This window comes from Sordaria macrospora, chromosome 1, assembly GCF_033870435.1.
Source record: "Sordaria macrospora chromosome 1, complete sequence".
Taxonomy (NCBI): Eukaryota; Fungi; Ascomycota; class Sordariomycetes; order Sordariales; family Sordariaceae; genus Sordaria; species Sordaria macrospora.
Window position 1 is genome coordinate 8,413,815 of NC_089371.1, and position 18,693 is coordinate 8,432,507.

Here is an 18,693-nt window from a genome sequence, read left to right on the forward strand (position 1 = left end):
CCGTCAAGCCAGACGAACAATCCCAGTCTTGGCACAAAATAGTGGGGCTCTGCTTTTTTCGTGCAGCCCAGACCAGTTTCAACTTGACAATTCCCTTTGCGCTTTTGGCATTCGCCGACTGGTAAGCCACTTCAACGGTTCACGCAAGGACGCATCGATAAATTACAACGACCAGGATGAAAAAGAGGACAAATTCAGCATTCAATTGCATTCAGCAGATGACTGGACAAGCTCTAAACAATGGTATCATACAGCACAAAATGTGCGCCAGCCAGGTCCAAATCGCCAAGTCGCGCACCAATCAATGTCAACCACCAGCCATGACGTCCGGCAATAGCCACGCCAAGACACTCCCCCAGCCGTAGAGGTACCACCAACACCACGATATTATCGTCAATCGACATCATTCGGGTTGCCCAGCACACGCAAGTCGCCCTTTGCCCCTCGACTGGCCTTCTCACCCTCAACATACTTCAGCGGCCTATACTTCGGATCCCACATCTGCTCCCTGATCCATTCATCAAGGTCCTCCTCCTTCGTCGGCACATCCTTCTCCTCGACTACGCCCTCCTCCATGGCCGCCAAGATGACTCTCCGAGCCACGCGCACGCTCACATCGCGGACGATATCAACGCCGGGAAGCAGCGGAGCCTTATCATCCTTCAGAGCCGGGCCCATCTCAGCAACACCCTTCGATGCCGCCATCAACATCTTGTCCGTCACACGGTTGGCCCGCGACAGCACAGAGCCCAGACCGATACCCGGGAACACCACGCTGTTGTTGCATTCTGCCACTTCGATTTCGATCTCTTTACCATCCTTGCCCCAGGGGCCCTTGACGGGGTCGAAGGGACTACCTGTGGCAACGAGGGCCTTGCCGTCTGTCCACTTGAGGAGATCCTCGGGTACGGCCTCGTGAAGCTTGGTTGGATTTGACAAGGGCAAAATGATGGGGCGCTCGACGTGCTTTGCCATCTCACGAACCACATCTTCCGTGAATGCCTTTGGTTTTGTGGATGTGCCGATCAGGACGTGCGGCTTGACCTCCTTGATCACACCTAGGAGATCGGTTTTCTTGTCGGCCCAGTCGTCGTGCGACTTGGCATACTTCTTCTGAGCCTCTGACAGCGAGTCTGACTCGGTGGTGAGTAGCCCAGGTTTGTCGATGAGCCTGCGTAGTGTCAGTGTTCTGTTGCGTGAAGATACCCGTCGTAGGGGCGGTGTGCGTGGACGTACCAGATTTGCTTGCCAGCCTCTTTGGGACTGATGTCCGCATCTGCGGCAATAGCATCGCGAACATGGTCGGCGATACCAACACCTGCCGTGCCAGCACCGAAGACCACCAGCCGGATGTCGCTCAACTTCTGCTTCGAAATGTGTATACCTGCCATGATGGCGGCCAGAGTTACACACCCTGTTCCCTGCACATCATCGTTGAAGCAGGGAATCTTAGGTCGGTATCTCTCCAAAAGGCGACGTGCTAGTTGTTATGTCAGTTACCGTGCGGGCAAGTTAGGCCTGTGCAACATACCATTATCTAGGCCAAAGTCCTCGAAGTGGATGTATGCTTTGGGGTAAAGTTCACGCGCAGCGTTAACGAAGGTCTCGACAAACTCATCGTACTTCTCACCCCGGGTACGCTTCTGCCGGAGGCCAAGGTAAAGGTCATCCTTCAAGAGCTTCTCGTTGTCGGTGCCGCAGTCCAAGACAACCGGGAGCACACGGTTGGGATGGATGCCACCGCAAATGGTCATCAGCACCAACTTGGCGATGGAGATAAGGATGCCACCACATCCTTGGTCACCGATGCCCAGGATCTCCTCGCCGTCTGCATCATGTTAGCCATCCTCTTTCTGGACGCAAGGAGTTATTTCGTCAGATAATTCCTTCTTACCGGTAACCACAATGTAGTCGATGTCCTCAGCCTTTCCCCATTGTGCCAAATCACGCTTCACGTGGTCCATATCATTGATGTTCAGGAACACGCCTTCGGGTTTTCGGAACAGTCTTGAATAGTTCTGAATGGCTTCTCCTTCTGTTGGCGTGTACACGACACTGAACATCTCCTCAATATGATCGTCCAAAAGCTGCAAAAACACACAGGTTAGAACTACAAGTTCGATACTATCACTTGTCACAGAATAACGAAGATGCATCTTACTCTGTAAAACAGCACCTCATTCTGTTCCTTCATCGAAGTCATGAATGTATTCTTCGCCAAATCATTCGGCTGACTGCAATATTGCTCATACGCCCTCTGGACCTGCTGTTCCAGGGTCTGGATGTGCTGCGGTAGCAAGCCATGAAGTGCAAATTCGCGTCGTTCCTCTTTGGTGAAGGCGGACCCCTTGTTGAAGTAAGGGTGGTTGAGCAGCACGGTGCCTTTGAGAGCGCATTCTAACGGGCCGCTTGTGCTCAATGGGAGATGGGAGAATTTCGATCCCTCCTCGTGTTGTTCATCTTGAGAGTTCTTGGAGTGAGACATGTTGCGAGTCTTATAAACTTGGCGTTGTGACACTGCGATGCAGCCACGAGAATGGCTTGAATGGATTGGGAAACGTGTAACCAAAGCACGCGGTGGGATGCGTGAAATCAAAGATTTGGCGTTGAACGTTTAAAAAGACAATAAGTAGTTCACAAGATGCGCCCCCCAGATTTCGGTCTAACAACCGTCGCTGCCCAAAAGAACAACAACTTCACTTCACGATGTGTGTTCAGGAACGACCTCCTGATCCTGAGCTATGACGTAGTTGACGCCCATCACCGCGGACGGCAGGTGGGGTGGGGTTTTACGGTGAGACGGTGAGCTTATCGCTGCTGCTCGCTCACAGCATGCACAAAATATGCACAGACCACAATGGTCACTCTTGTTGATCTTATGCATCAGAAGACATGCACAAATTACACAAGCAGGATATCGAAATGTCGAACAGCTTGGAGCCTCGAAGTTGTGAAATCCCATCTCTCCCCCTCCGAAGAAGAGAAGATACGGGCCAACGACGCGGACTATGATGGTTCAATATGGTAAAAATTGCTCTTGCAACATTTCAAACAACAGAGAAAGGGCCCGAAGACCCCCTCCCTATTGCCCCCATCTCCAACCCCTTCAAAGTTGCAACACAAGACGTGCCACAGAGAAGAAGGTCTCCCGAAGGAGCCCCATGAGAACAGCCAGATGGCCAGAGCAGTTGGAGAATGGTTGTTGCGATTTGCTTTGAGAAAGCAGAGGAAAGGAAATGATCACCTACCGTTTTTCCGCGTGATAAAGTGCGAGTGCACTTGCGGATTTGCGTTGCCACAAACATCATTTCAGTACTCCGTCATGGAAATTCGGTGGCTCATCCATGGCGGCAATGAAAGCTCGCTTCTCATGGCGTTGCTGCCATCACATTTGTTTTGGAAGAATCAAAACGTAGTCGCAGATGCAATGGAAATTTTTGAAGCAATTTGATTTTCGGGAACGCACAACCACTTCGGCCAAAACTGTGGGTCTTCTCACAACTGCCTGCCAGCCGTGAGACAGCTGCCGTTGCCCTGAGCAGATGCCAAGCATTGAGGTGGAACCGAACGCTCCTCTCCCAACTTCACATCGTCAACTTCAAGTTCATTTGGGAGGCGTAACTGCCAAAAACCTGAGCTCACGGCACGGCTCAGTTCCTCGAGTTTGACTCGATCTCTCCATCATCCGTTATTAATGAGAAAAGCTTCACCCAACATATCCAGAGCTTATTGCTCCGCGGTCGCATCCGTGCAAAGTCGATCATGCACCACCGCCGGGTTTCCTACCGCCTGCCCCCAGTCGAAGCTCTCGATCAGCTTCCCCATATCCGTGCTGCGATCAGCTTTGATAAGGTCGTCTGTAAAGTGGATGGTTAGCATTACCGCCCATCCACTACTTCTAGTATCCTGTTTTCTCTCACCTTCCCTGGGATAATACCACCAATCCTCTCCACGATATGCATCCTCAGTCATCTCCCGTAACAGCGTTGTCTTGTTTGTCATCGGCTCAGCATAATGGGCATGCTTAGCCCACGATGTGTAAACCTTTGGCTTTCCGGTTTCTTCATCCATATCACAGTCCATCCAGTTGTGAGAGGCCAGCTTGCCATGCGCTGACAGTAGCAGATGGGTCGGGCTCCACGATGAATCTCCATTCTCTCCATATGCTGTCTTCTTCCAAATTACAATGACATATTCCCAGTCGCTGTTTTTAGTCCGTCAGCAAACTTCCACAACAGAAATGTGAGGATAATCAACTCACTACGCATGTCCAAAGATCCCCTCTGGGGAGAACCCATCCTTCTCATAAAAGAGGTTATACGCCACTTGAACTTCTTCGCTATCACACTCCCTGAAGGAAAAGTATACCGGAAAAGAAGGGTCAAACTTTCCGTCAGAAATCCAAGGCTCGCGGCAGTTACAATCGGTGTCGGGGAAATCGCAAAGTTCTCCTGCGGGTGTTTGTTGCCCTTCGTCGTTAACGGGGAAAGTCGGGTAGCATGGAAAATGTCCTTGGGGTTCGCCGAAGAACCATACGGGCGCCCCGGCGGCGGCGAGGTCGATGCCATCGCCGGAGAGCGACTGTCTCATCTGCTCGGCTGAGAACTTGGGATTTGTGGCCGCGATTGTGGAGGTGAGTAGGATGAAGCCTGTCAACAGGCTGGGAAGTGCTTTAAGTCGCATCGCGGGTGTTCAGAACGATCTTCTGGTGAGTTGCGACGGTTTTGGGTAGTGCAAATGCAGCAGAAAGAAAGAGTTCGTGGAAATGGCTGGCTCCCTTTCTCGGCTCGACGTGTGTCGATCTCTTTTTATTTGAGGTTCCAGCTCTGCGTATATAGAGGGACAAAGCAAATGTTTCTTGTTGAAAGACATTATCGGTCTTAGGTGGCTCGATTGCATAACGCATGCCCGTTCATTATATTGGTGCTTCAATCCTTCGACAACTTCACAGCAATGCATCATTCCCAGGATTCCAACATAGTTTCACGACTACCTCAACGGACTGCTCACTCCACCCAGGTGTCGATGTGCTTTTCTCTTACGAGTTTACCGCCTATCAAGTTGATCATGTCGAGATGTGAAGACGTTCCTGAACCAAGATTACTGAAATGGATTTTTCCGTCGGGTACGCGGCAAATGTTACGCACCTTGAGGTCAAGTGCATTGGACGTGCTGGGTATTGTACCACCGACTCGGTAGTCGCGATGGAGGAAGACAAATTTGCCAAAACAACAAGGTTGAGTCGGAAAGATTCCATTCTTGCGCCCACTGCCCTGCAAACAATCGCAATATTGTGTACGGATTCCGGCGTTCACCATCCCGGATGGAGCAGAGACGATGCTCGCTCTGAACTTTCTGTTCCTTTTACTCCTCACCTTCATCTTTACCGAATTTACCCGAGCCCAAAGTGACAATGGCACATGCTGCCTGGCCACGAGCTGGATAACAGAGACATTGTTTACGGCATGTGGTGTTCTAGAAACGACCACCGTAAGACCCCCCAAGTCGCATCGGATTAAGCAATGTTACTTACCAAGCCGTGGACACAGGTCTACGAAGAAGTGCCATGTCCACTCACGACGAGCATCGTATTTCCGGACGCCGTCTTGACAGGAGTGACGATACAGCCTGCTAGTTCACCATCGTCTTGCTGCGTCTTGCCTACTCCATCGGCATCGCTCAAACTGATCGCCTTCGAGCCAAATGCCACCGACGTAGACTCGATCTACTTCTACACGAACACCAACGCTACATCCCCATATTATGTTGGGACGCTTGTGGACGGTTCCCGCTGTCTCCTCGATCTCTCGCCAGAGGCCTTGGCGGCTGGACGTCTTGCAGCGCATCTCTCCAATGGGGAGTCCGTAGTCTTTGACGAGACTGGTCTGCACCACTATGGAGCTGGTTGCAACACAACAACTTCTGTTACCATCTCCGACTTCTTGGCCCAACTCGCCGGACTGCCAGACGCACAGCCACCAGCAGACGGAAGAGTCAGAAGAAGAGACCTTCCCGAGACCAACTTCACAGTCGCAGTCCAAGTAGCAGCTACCATCGACCCCTTTCTCCACGACCCTAAAGTAGCCTTCGGTGACTCGCCCTGCACGTTCATCGATATCCAGAACATCACAGAATGGGACATACACTCCTGGACCTGCCAGTATCCTGGCGCCAACAGCAGCGAGAAAAGCTGCGAGGAGAGGTTCCACTCTTGGTTCAAGCCCGACACGCCTTCTCCCACGGGAACAGGCCTTGACCAGACTGGAAACGCTCTCTTCAACTTCGTCCCCCGTCTCGTCAGCCGGGTCGGAAACAACCTTGCGGATATCTTCCCTGGTATCAGCGAACCGCTTCAGCACGGCCTAACCTGGCTCAACAACGCCCACAACGCCGTACTGCACGCTGCTGATGTTGGTGGCGGTGAACTGTGCGAAATTATTCATGAATTCGACGAGTACGATCTTATCCTGTCAGACCCGGGATTGCCAAGCTTGCATACTATTGGGAACTACCACTCCCCTCCGCTCCCAACAATCACCGAAGTGTTTGAGTCGCACACGAAGAGGATCACGAAGGAACCCCCGAGGCAGGTGGTTCCGACTGAGACGAGCTTCCCCAGTGTGACGGAGACTTCGTTCTCGGAGATTCCGGATGTTCCGGATCTGGCGTCGACAATGATCTCGCTGGCGGAGAACTTGGGTGAGGCTGCTATTACCCCTTTTACATCATTGGGATCTTTGTTTGATACACCGCCGGACAGGCGTGACGAGGAGGTTGAGCGGTTGCCGACTGTCACTGTGACGGCTATTGTTACGGAGATTGTAACATGGTATGGGATGGCTTTGTCGGCGGCAGAAGACAGCCCCATGCCGGATATGTCTGGAACAGATTTAGTCGCACATTAAATTGCTGTCCTAACGCGTTCCCACGATGTAGAAATCTCAAGGGAAGCTGTCGCATGTTGGTGGGATGTTGGAAGGCATTTATTTCCGAGACTAATAGTAATAAATTCATGATGCGAATTGAAGTCGATGGTTGCATATCAATAACTATATCCTCTTTGAAGGTCATGAAAGACAACTTAGCTGATCAACCCAGACTTTGATTGTCTTTTGTTGTGATTGTCGTCGCGGTGAGTTGTGGAGTGGGGTCCAAGAAATTTTAGCCTGGTATTGTTATTTACAACATTACTAGCTATATTTGCCCGAAAACCTCGTTTGTGCTGTTAGCGTCAAAAGTACTGCTGTTAATGCGGTCTCGAACACAAACAACACCAATCCAACCTCATCGCCGTCGGGCCGCACCCAACGTTCAGCTTGCCCCCAACACTCCTCGTCAGCAACGAGTTGCATTACGGCTCAGCTAGCCTGATGTAGGGCTGGTATTATTGAAAATGGTGGGCCGCTCCGCTCAAGAAGTGTGGCGCAGTGCGACTTTTCGAGAATCCTACAAACACACTTCTTCTCATTTCACCTCTTTGCTGTCGTCATCAATTGAACTTTTAAGGTTCACATCTGAACTTTCAACGGCTCCAATCGCCAAGCCAAGGGACAAGTGTCACCCCTGTGCACGATCGACGTTGCATGTGAACCCTTGAACCGACCCCAGATCCGTGAGAATCTCGACGGCTCATCCTCTATAAGTTGACCCACTGTCCCCGGATTCTCAGAGTTCAGACTGCGCCGTGACGACAGTGCCGTCTTTGCTCATCATCCAACTACTCTATCTGCATACCTACGTATTCCTAAACTCAGTACCTGAGCAACAATGTTACTATCAATACCCTTCCTCCTTCTAGCCATCCCTTTCCTAGCCTCTTTGGCCTTCGCCCGCGACGTCCCCTCCAACCTTCAAAACCTCTACACCAAACTCCTCACGCAGAAATCATGCAAACACCCTTTATCCGATCGCGGCTTCTACAGCACCGAAGATGGTCCTGACACCTACACCTACTGCGGCGACCACCTCACCGACTTCAAGATCCTCTACATCCGCGGCCGCGGCAAAGGGCATCTAGCCAACATGGACGTTGACTGCGACGGACTACAAGGAGGCGCCGGTGACGACGGGCGCTGCTCCATCGGCGCCAGCCCTGATTACCAGGGCATTACCGCCTTCCAAGAGACCGTCGCTTCGTACAATGTCTCTGGTGTCAGAGATTTGAATACCTACGTGCATCCGTACGTGGTATTCGGGAATGAAATCGAGAGCGATGATAGCAGCTTAGACGGGCACAAGACCTTTGATCCGATGCAGTACGGAGTCGAGCCGCTGAGCGTGATGGCCGTGGTGTGCAATGGCGGGAAGAAGTTGGTTTATGGAGTGTGGGGCGATACGAATGGGGATGATGGGGCGAAGTCGATGGTTGGGGAAGCTAGTCTGGCGCTGGCGACGGAATGTGGAGGGAAAGAGATGAGCGGGAGTAATGGGATTGATGAGGACGATGTGCTGTATTTGGCGTTTACAGGGGCGGACGCGGTTCCTGGGGCGAAGGGGGCGAAGTGGGAGGCGGGCAGCTTCGAGGAGTTTGAGAGGAGCATCGAGGAATTGGGAGATCAGTTGGTTATGAGGATTGCGGAGGATGGAAGCGCATCGGGTACGGTGAGGGTGTCGTGGGGATTGATGGTTTGGATGTTTGTGCTTTTGGTTGGTAGTCATCTGGGCGGTTATTGGATTTAAGGGGTTATGCGCTTTGGATTTTGAGCGAGGGGGCATGGTGTTTGGAATCCATCGAAGGCTTGGATCTGGCGTAGATTTGGAAAAGGTATTGGACTTGCCGAAAGAAAGTTGTTATTTCATGATGCTCGCTGCGGCGTTTCGGAGGCGATACCGGAGATCACGGACTTGAATCCAACCAACTCCCCTTATCCAGCTGCACGACAAGGCGTCTCTCAAAGAAATGCTTGTTGCATGGAATCAAACGTTTATTTGCCCCTCCTGAGGGCAATGTTTATGACCACTCTCCGGCTCGGTCTCCGAGTTCCCCGCCTGCAGAGAAAAAGACCAGAATTTCCGTTTGTGTTTGGTGCTTCCCACAGCTTGCCCTCTTTCTTTTGTCCTCCTCTTTGGGGCACACAACGGCCAGCCTTCTCTCACATCAGCTTGTTATCGTCATTAATACCATCAAAACAAAGAAGCGATGAATATCATCAGCATTATTGTCGGGGGCCTTGCGGCCTCCGCGATGGGCCTCGAATATGCCGATCTGGCTCCTTGCGGTGTAAGCGTCTTCCTTCACTTTCCACCATCGTCAACGTTGGCATCGTCGTCGTCGTCACCACCACATTTTTCCATCACCGACAACATCTCACCCATCCGTCGATATCGCTAACAGGTCACACAAAACCATAGCAAACATGCATCAGGAACATGTTCGCTCAGGCCTACAACATGGACTGCCCCCCGTATCCCAACGGCCGACCCAACCTCAACTGCCTCTGCAACGACGCCAACTTCTTTAACGGCATCCGTGATTGTGCCTTCGCGGCCTGCAATTCCCTGGACGCCGAGAACACCTTGGGCCTGGCGGCGATTTATTGCATAGATCGTAGGTATACCTTCCTCTTCTCTCAAGAACACCTCTCCAGAGATCTTAAAACAAGACCTTGTCAATAATCCATCTCTAAGCTTCCATCCGTTTCTTCTCCGTCCTCTATCCCCCATCTTGTATCCCTCTAGGCCATTTATTCTTTGCCCTCCATCTGTGCCTTCGCTCCGATCAATCAAGTTAACTCGACTACTAACACCTTCATCCAAACCCACTCAGCAAAGTACAAATCCCCCAACTACCCTTGCCCCCCAGCCCTCGTCCTCCCTGGCACCGACGTGGGTTCAACCTCTGGCTCTGGATCCGATGGGTCGACCAACTCGAACTCTGATACCTCCTCCCCCGATGCCAACGGGAACAACAACAACAACAACGGTCTCCCCAGAGTAGACGTCCTAACCTACTTCTCCAACGGCAACACCTACGTCGCCGCCGTGACCGTCAGCCCCGCCGCCGACAACAACGGCGTCGTAGTGTCGTCTAAAAACGGCGGTGGAGGCGGAGTGAAGACGGCTACTGCTTATGTTGCTCCCACCGGGTTGGGTAATACTGGTGGTAATGTCAACGTAGTTAGTCAGACGAGCACGAGCACTAACAAGGTGGATTATGGCAATGCCGCCACGTCTACCAAGTCTAGTTCGGGGGCGGGGGCGACGCAGGAGACGAATAGCAATGGGGCTAAGGAGACAGGGAAGGGTGATGCTAGGAAGGCGGCGGGTGTGAAGCAGATGGGAGGATTGCAGGAGAGGGTGTTGGCTGTTGCTTTGGGGTTGGTTATGGTTCTTTAAACTAGGCGGTTACCTAGGGAACTGGTAGTCTTGTGGATTGGATATGGCACATGGGTGATCACGATGAATGGAGGAGATTGGGATGGCATGATAGGAAGTTAAGGATAGAGATTCATACGGAATTCGTGCATCTAGGATCTGTACGAGTGTCTCAGGAAAAACAACAAAGATAGAGACAAAGCCGCTTGCTTAATTCGGAACCCAGATGATTCATTTGCGCAGTAAATGTTCAAGCACCAAATCGTTGTAATAAACGCCCGGTATTGTTCCCAATGTTGTCATAGCCTGCCCCATCAGAACGAAACATTTAATGGGTATGATCAGCGGAAGCGTCTGTTGCGCCACCAGTAGTACCCGTGTTGCCTGTACTTCCGTTGGCATTCCCCTTATCGCTGGCGTTTCCTGCGTTGCCAGTATTTCCTGTAGTTCCACCACTGCTGGCGTCACCAGCGCTGCCCCTATTACCGGCGGCGTTTCCCGCGTTTCCGGTGTTTCCAGCGTTGCCCGTATTACCGGTGGTGCCAGTGTTGCCAGTGTTCCCGGTATTTCCAGTTGCATTGCCGTTGCCATTACCCCTATTACCAGAGTTTCCGGCGTTGGCATTGCCTGTATTGCCGGTGCCAGCATTACCAGCAGCATTTCCAGCATTTCCGGTGTTGCCAGTGTTGCCGGCATTGGCATTGTCCGTGTTGCCCTTGCCGGCGTTTCCAGCAGCGTTTCCAGTGTTGCCGGCATTGGCATTGTCCGTGTTGCCCTTGCCGGCGTTTCCAGCAGCGTTTCCAGCGTTTCCGGCGTTGCCAGTGTTGCCAGTGTTGCCAGTGTTGCCAGTGTTGCCAGTGTTGCCAGTGTTGCCAGTGTTGCCAGTGTTGCCAGTGTTGCCAGTGTTGCCAGTGTTGCCAGTGTTGCCAGTGTTGCCAGTGTTGCCAGTGTTGCCAGTGTTGCCAGTGTTGCCAGTGTTGCCAGTATTACCGCCCTTGTTCCTGTTGCCGCGACCTTGTCCGGTGGTTGGAGTCGTGGTGCCATTCCCGGCTTGGTTATTGCCAGTATTGCCGGTGCCGTTGCCCGCAGCAGTAGTTCCGAAACCACATCCTTGCTTCCCAGCTTGGAACTGAGCTCCCAGGCCGGAACAGACGCCGATGGTGGTACTACCTTGGGGCAGGGTTGCACAGCATGTTGATGCGCAGTCGGCCGCGCTGAGACATTGTCCACCGATGAACTGGAGGCCTTGGCCGTTTCCAACGTTATTTGCGCCTGCCGGGTCGGGGATGTTTCCGGTCTGTCGAGTTTGGAGAGTCCGGCCGGCGGGAAGAGCTTGCACGGAGGCAATAGTAGCTGTGGAGTGATCTGTCAGCACGGAGTTCACCGAAGAGACGGTGTTTGCTGGGAGAACTTACCAGCAAGTGTGCCGAGAATGGTAGTGAACTGAACCATTGTGTCTGTTGGTTCGAGGGAAAGTACTAAAACAAGGTGTAGAAAGCAATTCTGACCAGCAGGATTGAAAAACTTGTTGCTCAAAGAAACACAAACGCTGGCAGAGTGGAAAAGGACAGAAAAGAAACAAGAGAGACCAGATCCTGCTGGAGATTTTCCGTTGCTATGTCAAGAATTTGGAAAACTACCAGGCGAAGGGCCAAAGGGGGGAATCAGGCCTTTGTACCTGACGTCAACTTGGGGTTGACAGCAACGTGCCGCAGATAGAAAGCCGGCCGGGACATGGTGACCGGAGGCGTTGTATAGACAGCCGTAACGTACGCCAAACCAGAAACACTAGAAGGGGCTCCAAGCTTGAAAGAAAACAGGGATCACAAGGCTGAGAATGGATGGTACGGAGGAGATCCGAGATCTGGGCCTCTGTAGATCTCAGGTGTAGTCCCAGCCAAAGGCCGGTGGTTCCGATGTTGTCTCGGCCATGTTGATCTTCAATGCGATTGTTCTTGATTTCGACCTTTTTGATCTTCTCGGAGAAGTTCCCCTGTCTGGCCATTGTTTGGGATGTGGAGGAGAAGCCGGAGAAGAGGTTGTCCGTGCTGAACTGTCAGGCACACTCGGCTGCTGATTGGTTCCCAGGATCACGGATGATGCGATCTGGAGCGGGATGGCGTTGCAGCTCGCACCGGTCGCACCGGTAGTTGATGGATCGTCAGGGCTGCGACTGTAATCAAAATGGTCGGGCGCCGCATCGTGCTTGATAGTCGAGCCTCATGGTAACATTGGTGCGAAGTTGACAGACGGGAGACACAGACCCAAAGAAGTGTTGTTGTCGAGAAGAAAACAGACGAAAAAGACGGCCCCACTGGCCGGAAGGCTGGCCCTGCATTAGCGCCCATTTTAGTTTAGCGCATCCAGGGCCTACTAGGGCTGAGAAGTTGACGTCCATGTAATTTTTGCTCCCTCGAAAACTGCCCCAAAAGTGAGATATATGAAGAAAAGAGACAGGAGCGAGGAGACAATGATCTTCTGCTCCACATACCAGAGCCATATCAGTTTCACAAATGATTCCCATATCGGAGAATAGCCGGCGCCAAGGGGAACGATCCGAGACAGATGGACGGAAACAGGGGTCTTTTCAGGGCCCCACAAAAGGCCTATACCAAGTAGGCCCTGAAAATCGCAGGACCCACTGTATTTTCCAACTTCACCACCCTCAGGTTCCATTCCTTGTCGTCAACCTCGACCATGAACTACCGAATGCTCGGTTTCGTTTAGACTTGCTGCCACAAACATACAGCCGCATGTTTCTTTTTCTCAGCTTATAACAACCAGCTCTTCTGACTGATAAATCGAAACTTGAAGGCCACCGTGCCATGCTCGCTGTGGTCCCTGTCTCCACCAACCGACTGTCGGAAACAATGGCATCCTTGCTACTGCACTCCCATCCGTTTTACGCGCGAGATAGCCCAAGGCACAAGGACGAAACATAGTGTAGCGAGATATATCGTATAATGGGTACCTAATAGATCTAGTTGCTGCTACTTCGGCCTAGCTGATCGCCATCTCGGGTACACCATTCCCCCATTCCATATCGCCGACACTCCTCCACCGGGACAGGATGCATTACTGTACATGTACTGCGTTTGTGGAACTACTTTGGTGGTAGGTAGCTCGGGTAGATGCAGCAAAAAGGAAACAACGTAAGAAAGAAACAGCCAGTCAAGGGCATCAAAGACAGCCAGCCCACTCTCCCTTCTCGGGTACCTTAGCTTCTTAGCCTCCTTGCACAGTGACAGAACTGGGAGAGAGCTCAAGCCGAATCTCCCACCAAGTTTTCGCTTCTCACTCGCGAGAAATGGGGACAATAGCCACCCACTCCTCTTCCTTGTTGTCCCTCTTCTTCTTCAGCGGCTGAATCTCCACAACCCAATCCACGTCTTCATCCACGTACACCCACCCCTCATCCGCTGCCGCTGCCGCTGCCGCTGCCGCTGCCGGGGCCGGGGCCGACGGGTGTTGTTGTCTTCCTTCACCTTGGACTTGGGGAGGCTTATCATCATCGGTGCTGCCCTCCTTCTCCTCCTTCTCCTTCTTATCCTTGGCTTTCTTCTTGTGGCTAGGGGTCAACACCACGCTCTTTAGGCCCTTTGACTGCTCCTTTTTCTAGAAAACATGCAAGTTATGGTTAGCACACAGCTGTTGTGGTGATCAATCAATGTGGTGTTGAGATGTCTCTCTCTCTGTCTCTCTCTCTCTCTGCCCAGCACGGTGGGAAGAGCTCAGGATGGAACTGCTTACCAAAGCTTTCCAGATGGGAAGAAAAGAAGGACCGGCGGCGGATGCGGGCTTTTCCTGTCGCTTCCGGCCGGCGCCAACACGTGCGTCCCCCTTGGGGGCAGGGATCTTGGAGGTGTACTCTGGTGGCGGCATGGCTTTCTGTGATTGTTTGTGCTTTTGCTCTTGTACTCAATGTTGGGGTTTGAGTCGCTGGATGGATGTTGATGGTCGAAGGGCTCTGGTTTGTGAGACCGAGTCAAGGTTAGAATTGGGAATGGGGGATCTCGGGTGTGGGAAACGGGATCTCAGACAGGTCTTTGAGCCCTCGCATGCAGAATACCTAAGCTATTGGGGGCTTGACAGTTCCTGGGAGGTGACTTGGCAGTGCCAACGCTCCGAGTCTGCTTCCTACCTTACCTACCTTGAGGTAATACGCGCGTGATGCATGTTTACGCAATACAGCTTTCCCTGATGGGAAATCTGTTGACATGACCGGATGGCAGGCGACACTCACCCGTGATTTCTTAGGCGAAGTGGCACGGAAATAACCCAAACATACCTAGACAGTCCAATACGCCTCGCTTTTGCTAGGGAAGGCCGTCGGAAACTTGTGTAGCGGTCACCAAGAACCGAAAAGACATTGGCCAGAGTCCATCATTGGATCCTTCCGGCTAGAAAGGAAATGCGTTGAAGTTTGGTTCAAAAGAACGTCCAGGGCGTTTGGAGGTATAATGTACTAACGGTAGTATGTTCTGTCTTTATTCGTTCTGCTACAGACAGTATGAGATATGCCCTACACACTTCTACTTAACAAAAGTACTGGCACGTACCAGGATCCCCTCCCTCGCAAACCTTGGTCTCTTCAATTGCTAGTTCTATGTAGTCAGTTATCAAACTCTTTCAGCTCCATATGTCTAGATTCCTCCGTCGATACCTCGTCATTCCATGCTGATAGTCCATACCATAAGCTCTGGTCGCGAGGATCTTCTTTGTCAGAAATAACCTCGTTCTCATCGACCTGGCTCTCAGTAGGCTGGATATGCGATGAGATCTCCTCATTAACTGTCTACAAATCGTAAGAATGGGATTTGTCGCATAACGGATAATATTTGAACTTACCTTCCACTCTTGAAGAAGATCTTCCTCTTCCTGCGACGGGTCCTCGCTTGTGCCGCGTAATGTTAAAAGTGAACGTCCTATGTAGTCCCCCAAGGTGCCCTGATTGCTCTGACCATGAGCTTGGTCTTGCGGAATGATGTCATTGGGTTGGGGCTCAAAGAAGCTGAAATTAATGACAGAATATTCTTTATTTATGTCCGAGAGCGAGATGCTTGGGGGCCACAGTCTAGAGGTTGGAGGGTCTGCGAGGTATGGAGCTGGCCAAGAGGTCAGAAGAAGTGGAGGGGGTGGAGGGTGTGGATAACTGGTAGAGCCGGGATAGAAGTCGGCCATCGAAGTCAAGGCAGGCATCTTTTGTATCACTGGTTCTGAAGACAATTTCCCTCCTGAGGTACGCTTGATCCTCTTGCGAATTGCGTTCTGAGTTTGATGGCATCTTGAAACGTGGTCCCTTAGAGCACGGGTTGAAGCGAATGGTGGATATTGACAGCCGAGGATGACACAGTTGATACGTTGTGTATGCCCAGTTTCATGTGCAGACTGCAACTTCTCATCGTTGAATCTGAGTGCGGCTCTTGAGAAATTTGGAAAGCGGCACGTGAAGGCCGATGTGCGGAACTCATTTTTGAAGCGATCAAGATCTTCTGGTAGCACTCCAGGGATTGTTGAGAGGGCCAAAACATGTCTGATGCTGGACTGCATGGCTAGGAGCAGGCTTTGGAAATCTTTTGGTGGGCGAAGGGATGAAGCGGTGAGTGTTACTGCTTCTCGTTAGCACTTGTAAAAGGGTGAATATTGGATAAAGCTAAGCTGAGAACAAACCTTTATCTCCGTTCTTCGGCAATTTGGAATGATTTGTTCGTTCTCCAAGCTCTTTCCGGACCATTACGTATATGGCCTTGTGTTCTTCGAGAAACTGCAGGCGAGTATCCCGGCTAGTCGTACTCTCATGAGTCCCAGGTGTTGGGTATGTCTGAATACCAGACTGGACGCTTAAGGTGTTTGCTAGCTCTTGTGCGGCCCGGTACAGAGGTGAGCCCTTGACAAGCCTGGATGCTGTGGATACAGCATCCAGAAGATACTCCAGCCAGAAATGGTTGGCATAAATGTGCAAGCCATAGAGTCCCTTTACTATGAGATTGATACGAGTATCATCTGCCAGGTTTCCGGAAAATACCCATAACCCGGATATGAGACAAGTTATGGTGGCAGTTGCGTGCTCACAGGTCGCGGCCAACTGGTCTAGGAACAGAATGCACCCGGGGGTTTGGAGATACCTATGTTTCAATATTAGTACATATGATGCTGATTCGCTTTTCTACTATGTCGATGAGATGGTAACCACCTACTCTTTGACTGATATGTGCACGAATGAAAAAGCGGTATCTGGATGCTCTTCCAACAATGGCGCCCCAAGATCGAAGATGTACCGGGGCACTGGTTCTTCGACCGTGTGATCGCCCTGACCAAAAGCTAAAGCAGATCTAATCTCACCTCTGGTCAATGGGCGTTTGGCAAAGGCTATCCATCCAAGAATTGACCTTAGCCTTTCAACAGACCTTTGATCAAAGCGTGAAGTAAGCTGGGAGAGAATGCGAGCGTAGCTGCATTGAAGTAAAAGTCAGCGGATGGTGTAACGATGCAATGTATACGAAACTAAACATACAATTCACTCAGCTTGATTGGTAACAAATCGACTGCTTCTCGCACCTCGCGGCCCGAGAAGAAGATGTTCGTCGACAAATAATCAAGGACCAAACGTGCCCACAGAAACATGCCTGAATACTGGTCTTTGTCAGTATAACTTGACGCGTTGCTTTCACATATCTTACATACCATCTGCCTTGCGAGCAATATCGGCACTCAATCCTCGTAGATCTGAATCGGTCAAGCCCATCTGAGAGAGACGATGACGAATTGTTACGAGCCTCGGATTAGCGTAGCTCCGGATCGCGGGCTCAATATTACCCTTCTCGTTGGTCATGGACACGACTCGGATGGTCCGTTTCCGGAACCGCTTCTCCAGATACGGTGTGCGTCTGCTACACAACAGAATTTTGAACACAGCTGAGGTTGAAGATCGAAGGCGTCGAAGCTTCTCAAGCAGATTCGTAATTTGCCTCTGTTGATCCGGGTCGCACTCGTCCAACGCATCAATGACCAAATGAACCAGCCTGGATTGCGAGGGGATGGGGGATACAGCAGTACCGAATGTCAGTAGTAACTGATCCAGGCATTGGCAAGTAGGCTGTTTCTGCTTGATAACAAACTGGGTATGTGCGTGAGCAATGAGATCGCGACTTGTTCGCATAAGCTGAATCAGCACTGAGCGCAGTATGTTCTCATATTGAACTGAAGACGAATGTGTGTAGGTGCAAAAATGCCGAATAACCATGGATTTTCCGTTGCTCTGAAGAAACCTCTCGAGTTGCGTTGCTATTACGCTTTTTCCTGTCCCGGGATTTCCTTGTAGCCAAACGAAGGCTGTTTCCGGCGTGGGTGTCGCTTTTAGCCATTCACGTAGATGGGTGTGTCTGGAGACCCAGTCACATGTTCCATCGTATTTATTTCCTTCGGCAGAAATGGCATCGTAGATGGCGAGTTGCTCGGTCTCATCAATCTTCAGACATCCGATTACCTATTGGTACTGTTTGGCAGTCTCTTCTTCCTCTGAGGACTTCAGCTTGTCAAGACTTTACTGTCGCCACTCCCGCAGGTTCTGGCTCATTTTGACTGTCTCGCTTAGGTTTATTGCGTTTCCAGTGTTATCGATGAGCGTCCCATGTTTCTGCAAGTCTTCGAGAATGGAATCACCGGCGTTGGAATCTGCCCCAAGAGGTAAGGAACAACATCCGCCAACCTGTTGAGGTGTTGGAACATTGGCCAAGTGAAAACAATTCAATTTCTGCTGGTATCTCACCAATTCTCCGAACAAACATGTACGCTTCCTTGTGGAAGGTCAGAATGTCGGCGTAGAAGACTACCAGAACTTTCTGCATCTCTTTGTCGTTCTTGAGTGCATCCGAAATAATCTGGAACCTTGGTAATGACTCGGCAATTCCTGAGTAGGCTTTAATAATTTTCTCGAACCCATCTGTGAAGTCTGAGGAAACCTGGTACCAGTCAGTATCACGCGAAGCGTTGGTATAGTGGTCGTCAAAGTACTTGCCTTGAAAATTAGCTTAATGGGAGCCCAGATTCAAGGTAGATAGGGAGTTCCATTGCATAGGACCTCTATGGTTTCAGCGTAGCATCTCATTGCGTCAAACAGAGGCGAGAGACGTCGCATATTCCTTAGGGACTGTCTCGCGGCAAGGACACTTTCAATTTCGAGTGCCGCATCTTGCACGCTCTGTAGCGTGGTGTTGAAATCGTTCGCTTCGTCCGCTGATATGACCTTTTCGAGGTCTTCGAATGCTTCGCGAATAATACGTCTCGGCTCTGGGGAACTTCGCGCCACGAGTGGCATGATCGCTGCGATTCTGAAATTTCTTGTTGCCTGGCTCGGTTAGGGCAAGGTAACGTTGACTC

The 18,693-nt window shown here is 51.2% G+C and overlaps 9 protein-coding genes across 9 annotated transcripts; 3 read left to right on the plus strand and 6 right to left on the minus strand.

Moving 5' to 3' along the window:
• Window positions 1–57: 57 nt before the first annotated feature.
• Window positions 58–2,546, minus strand: SMAC4_00563 (uncharacterized protein). The gene is made up of 5 exons (XM_003351968.2): window positions 2,162–2,546; window positions 1,895–2,087; window positions 1,532–1,828; window positions 1,237–1,480; window positions 58–1,171 (listed from the first exon to the last, which is right to left on the minus strand). Exons 1-5 carry the CDS (start codon window positions 2,483–2,485, stop codon window positions 394–396), a joined length of 1,836 nt encoding a protein of 611 aa, XP_003352016.1. The 5' UTR covers window positions 2,486–2,546; the 3' UTR covers window positions 58–393.
• A 1,180-nt stretch (window positions 2,547–3,726) lies between these two features.
• Window positions 3,727–4,683, minus strand: SMAC4_00564 (uncharacterized protein; the record flags this gene model as incomplete). The annotated part of the gene is made up of 3 exons (XM_003351969.1): window positions 3,727–3,857; window positions 3,921–4,204; window positions 4,262–4,683. 3 exons carry the CDS (start codon window positions 4,681–4,683, stop codon window positions 3,727–3,729), a joined length of 837 nt encoding a protein of 278 aa, XP_003352017.1.
• An 839-nt stretch (window positions 4,684–5,522) lies between these two features.
• Window positions 5,523–6,966, plus strand: SMAC4_00565 (uncharacterized protein; the record flags this gene model as incomplete). Its single annotated transcript, XM_003351970.2, has 1 exon — window positions 5,523–6,966. The coding sequence occupies one exon, from the start codon at window positions 5,523–5,525 to the stop codon at window positions 6,903–6,905; it is 1,383 nt and encodes a 460-aa protein (XP_003352018.1). The 3' UTR covers window positions 6,906–6,966.
• An 801-nt stretch (window positions 6,967–7,767) lies between these two features.
• On the plus strand, window positions 7,768–8,679 carry SMAC4_00566 (uncharacterized protein; the record flags this gene model as incomplete). The annotated part of the gene is made up of 1 exon (XM_003351971.1): window positions 7,768–8,679. The coding sequence occupies one exon, from the start codon at window positions 7,768–7,770 to the stop codon at window positions 8,677–8,679; it is 912 nt and encodes a 303-aa protein (XP_003352019.1).
• Window positions 8,680–9,139: 460 nt separating this feature from the next.
• On the plus strand, window positions 9,140–10,335 carry SMAC4_00567 (uncharacterized protein; the record flags this gene model as incomplete). The annotated part of the gene is made up of 3 exons (XM_003351972.2): window positions 9,140–9,220; window positions 9,352–9,547; window positions 9,767–10,335. 3 exons carry the CDS (start codon window positions 9,140–9,142, stop codon window positions 10,333–10,335), a joined length of 846 nt encoding a protein of 281 aa, XP_003352020.2.
• A 210-nt stretch (window positions 10,336–10,545) lies between these two features.
• SMAC4_00568 (uncharacterized protein) lies at window positions 10,546–11,358 on the minus strand (the record flags this gene model as incomplete). Its single annotated transcript, XM_003351973.2, has 1 exon — window positions 10,546–11,358. The coding sequence occupies one exon, from the start codon at window positions 11,356–11,358 to the stop codon at window positions 10,546–10,548; it is 813 nt and encodes a 270-aa protein (XP_003352021.2).
• A 2,250-nt stretch (window positions 11,359–13,608) lies between these two features.
• Window positions 13,609–14,196, minus strand: SMAC4_00569 (uncharacterized protein; the record flags this gene model as incomplete). Its single annotated transcript, XM_003351974.1, has 2 exons — window positions 13,609–13,929; window positions 14,065–14,196. 2 exons carry the CDS (start codon window positions 14,194–14,196, stop codon window positions 13,609–13,611), a joined length of 453 nt encoding a protein of 150 aa, XP_003352022.1.
• A 423-nt stretch (window positions 14,197–14,619) lies between these two features.
• On the minus strand, window positions 14,620–17,556 carry SMAC4_12714 (uncharacterized protein). The gene is made up of 6 exons (XM_024655626.2): window positions 16,999–17,556; window positions 16,829–16,947; window positions 16,512–16,766; window positions 15,985–16,439; window positions 15,163–15,923; window positions 14,620–15,109 (listed from the first exon to the last, which is right to left on the minus strand). The coding sequence occupies exons 1-6, from the start codon at window positions 16,999–17,001 to the stop codon at window positions 14,927–14,929; spliced, it is 1,776 nt and encodes a 591-aa protein (XP_024511023.1). The 5' UTR covers window positions 17,002–17,556; the 3' UTR covers window positions 14,620–14,926.
• An 805-nt stretch (window positions 17,557–18,361) lies between these two features.
• SMAC4_00570 (uncharacterized protein) lies at window positions 18,362–18,631 on the minus strand (the record flags this gene model as incomplete). Its single annotated transcript, XM_003351975.2, has 1 exon — window positions 18,362–18,631. One exon carries the CDS (start codon window positions 18,629–18,631, stop codon window positions 18,362–18,364), a length of 270 nt encoding a protein of 89 aa, XP_003352023.2.
• Between the last annotated feature and the right edge of the window lie 62 nt (window positions 18,632–18,693).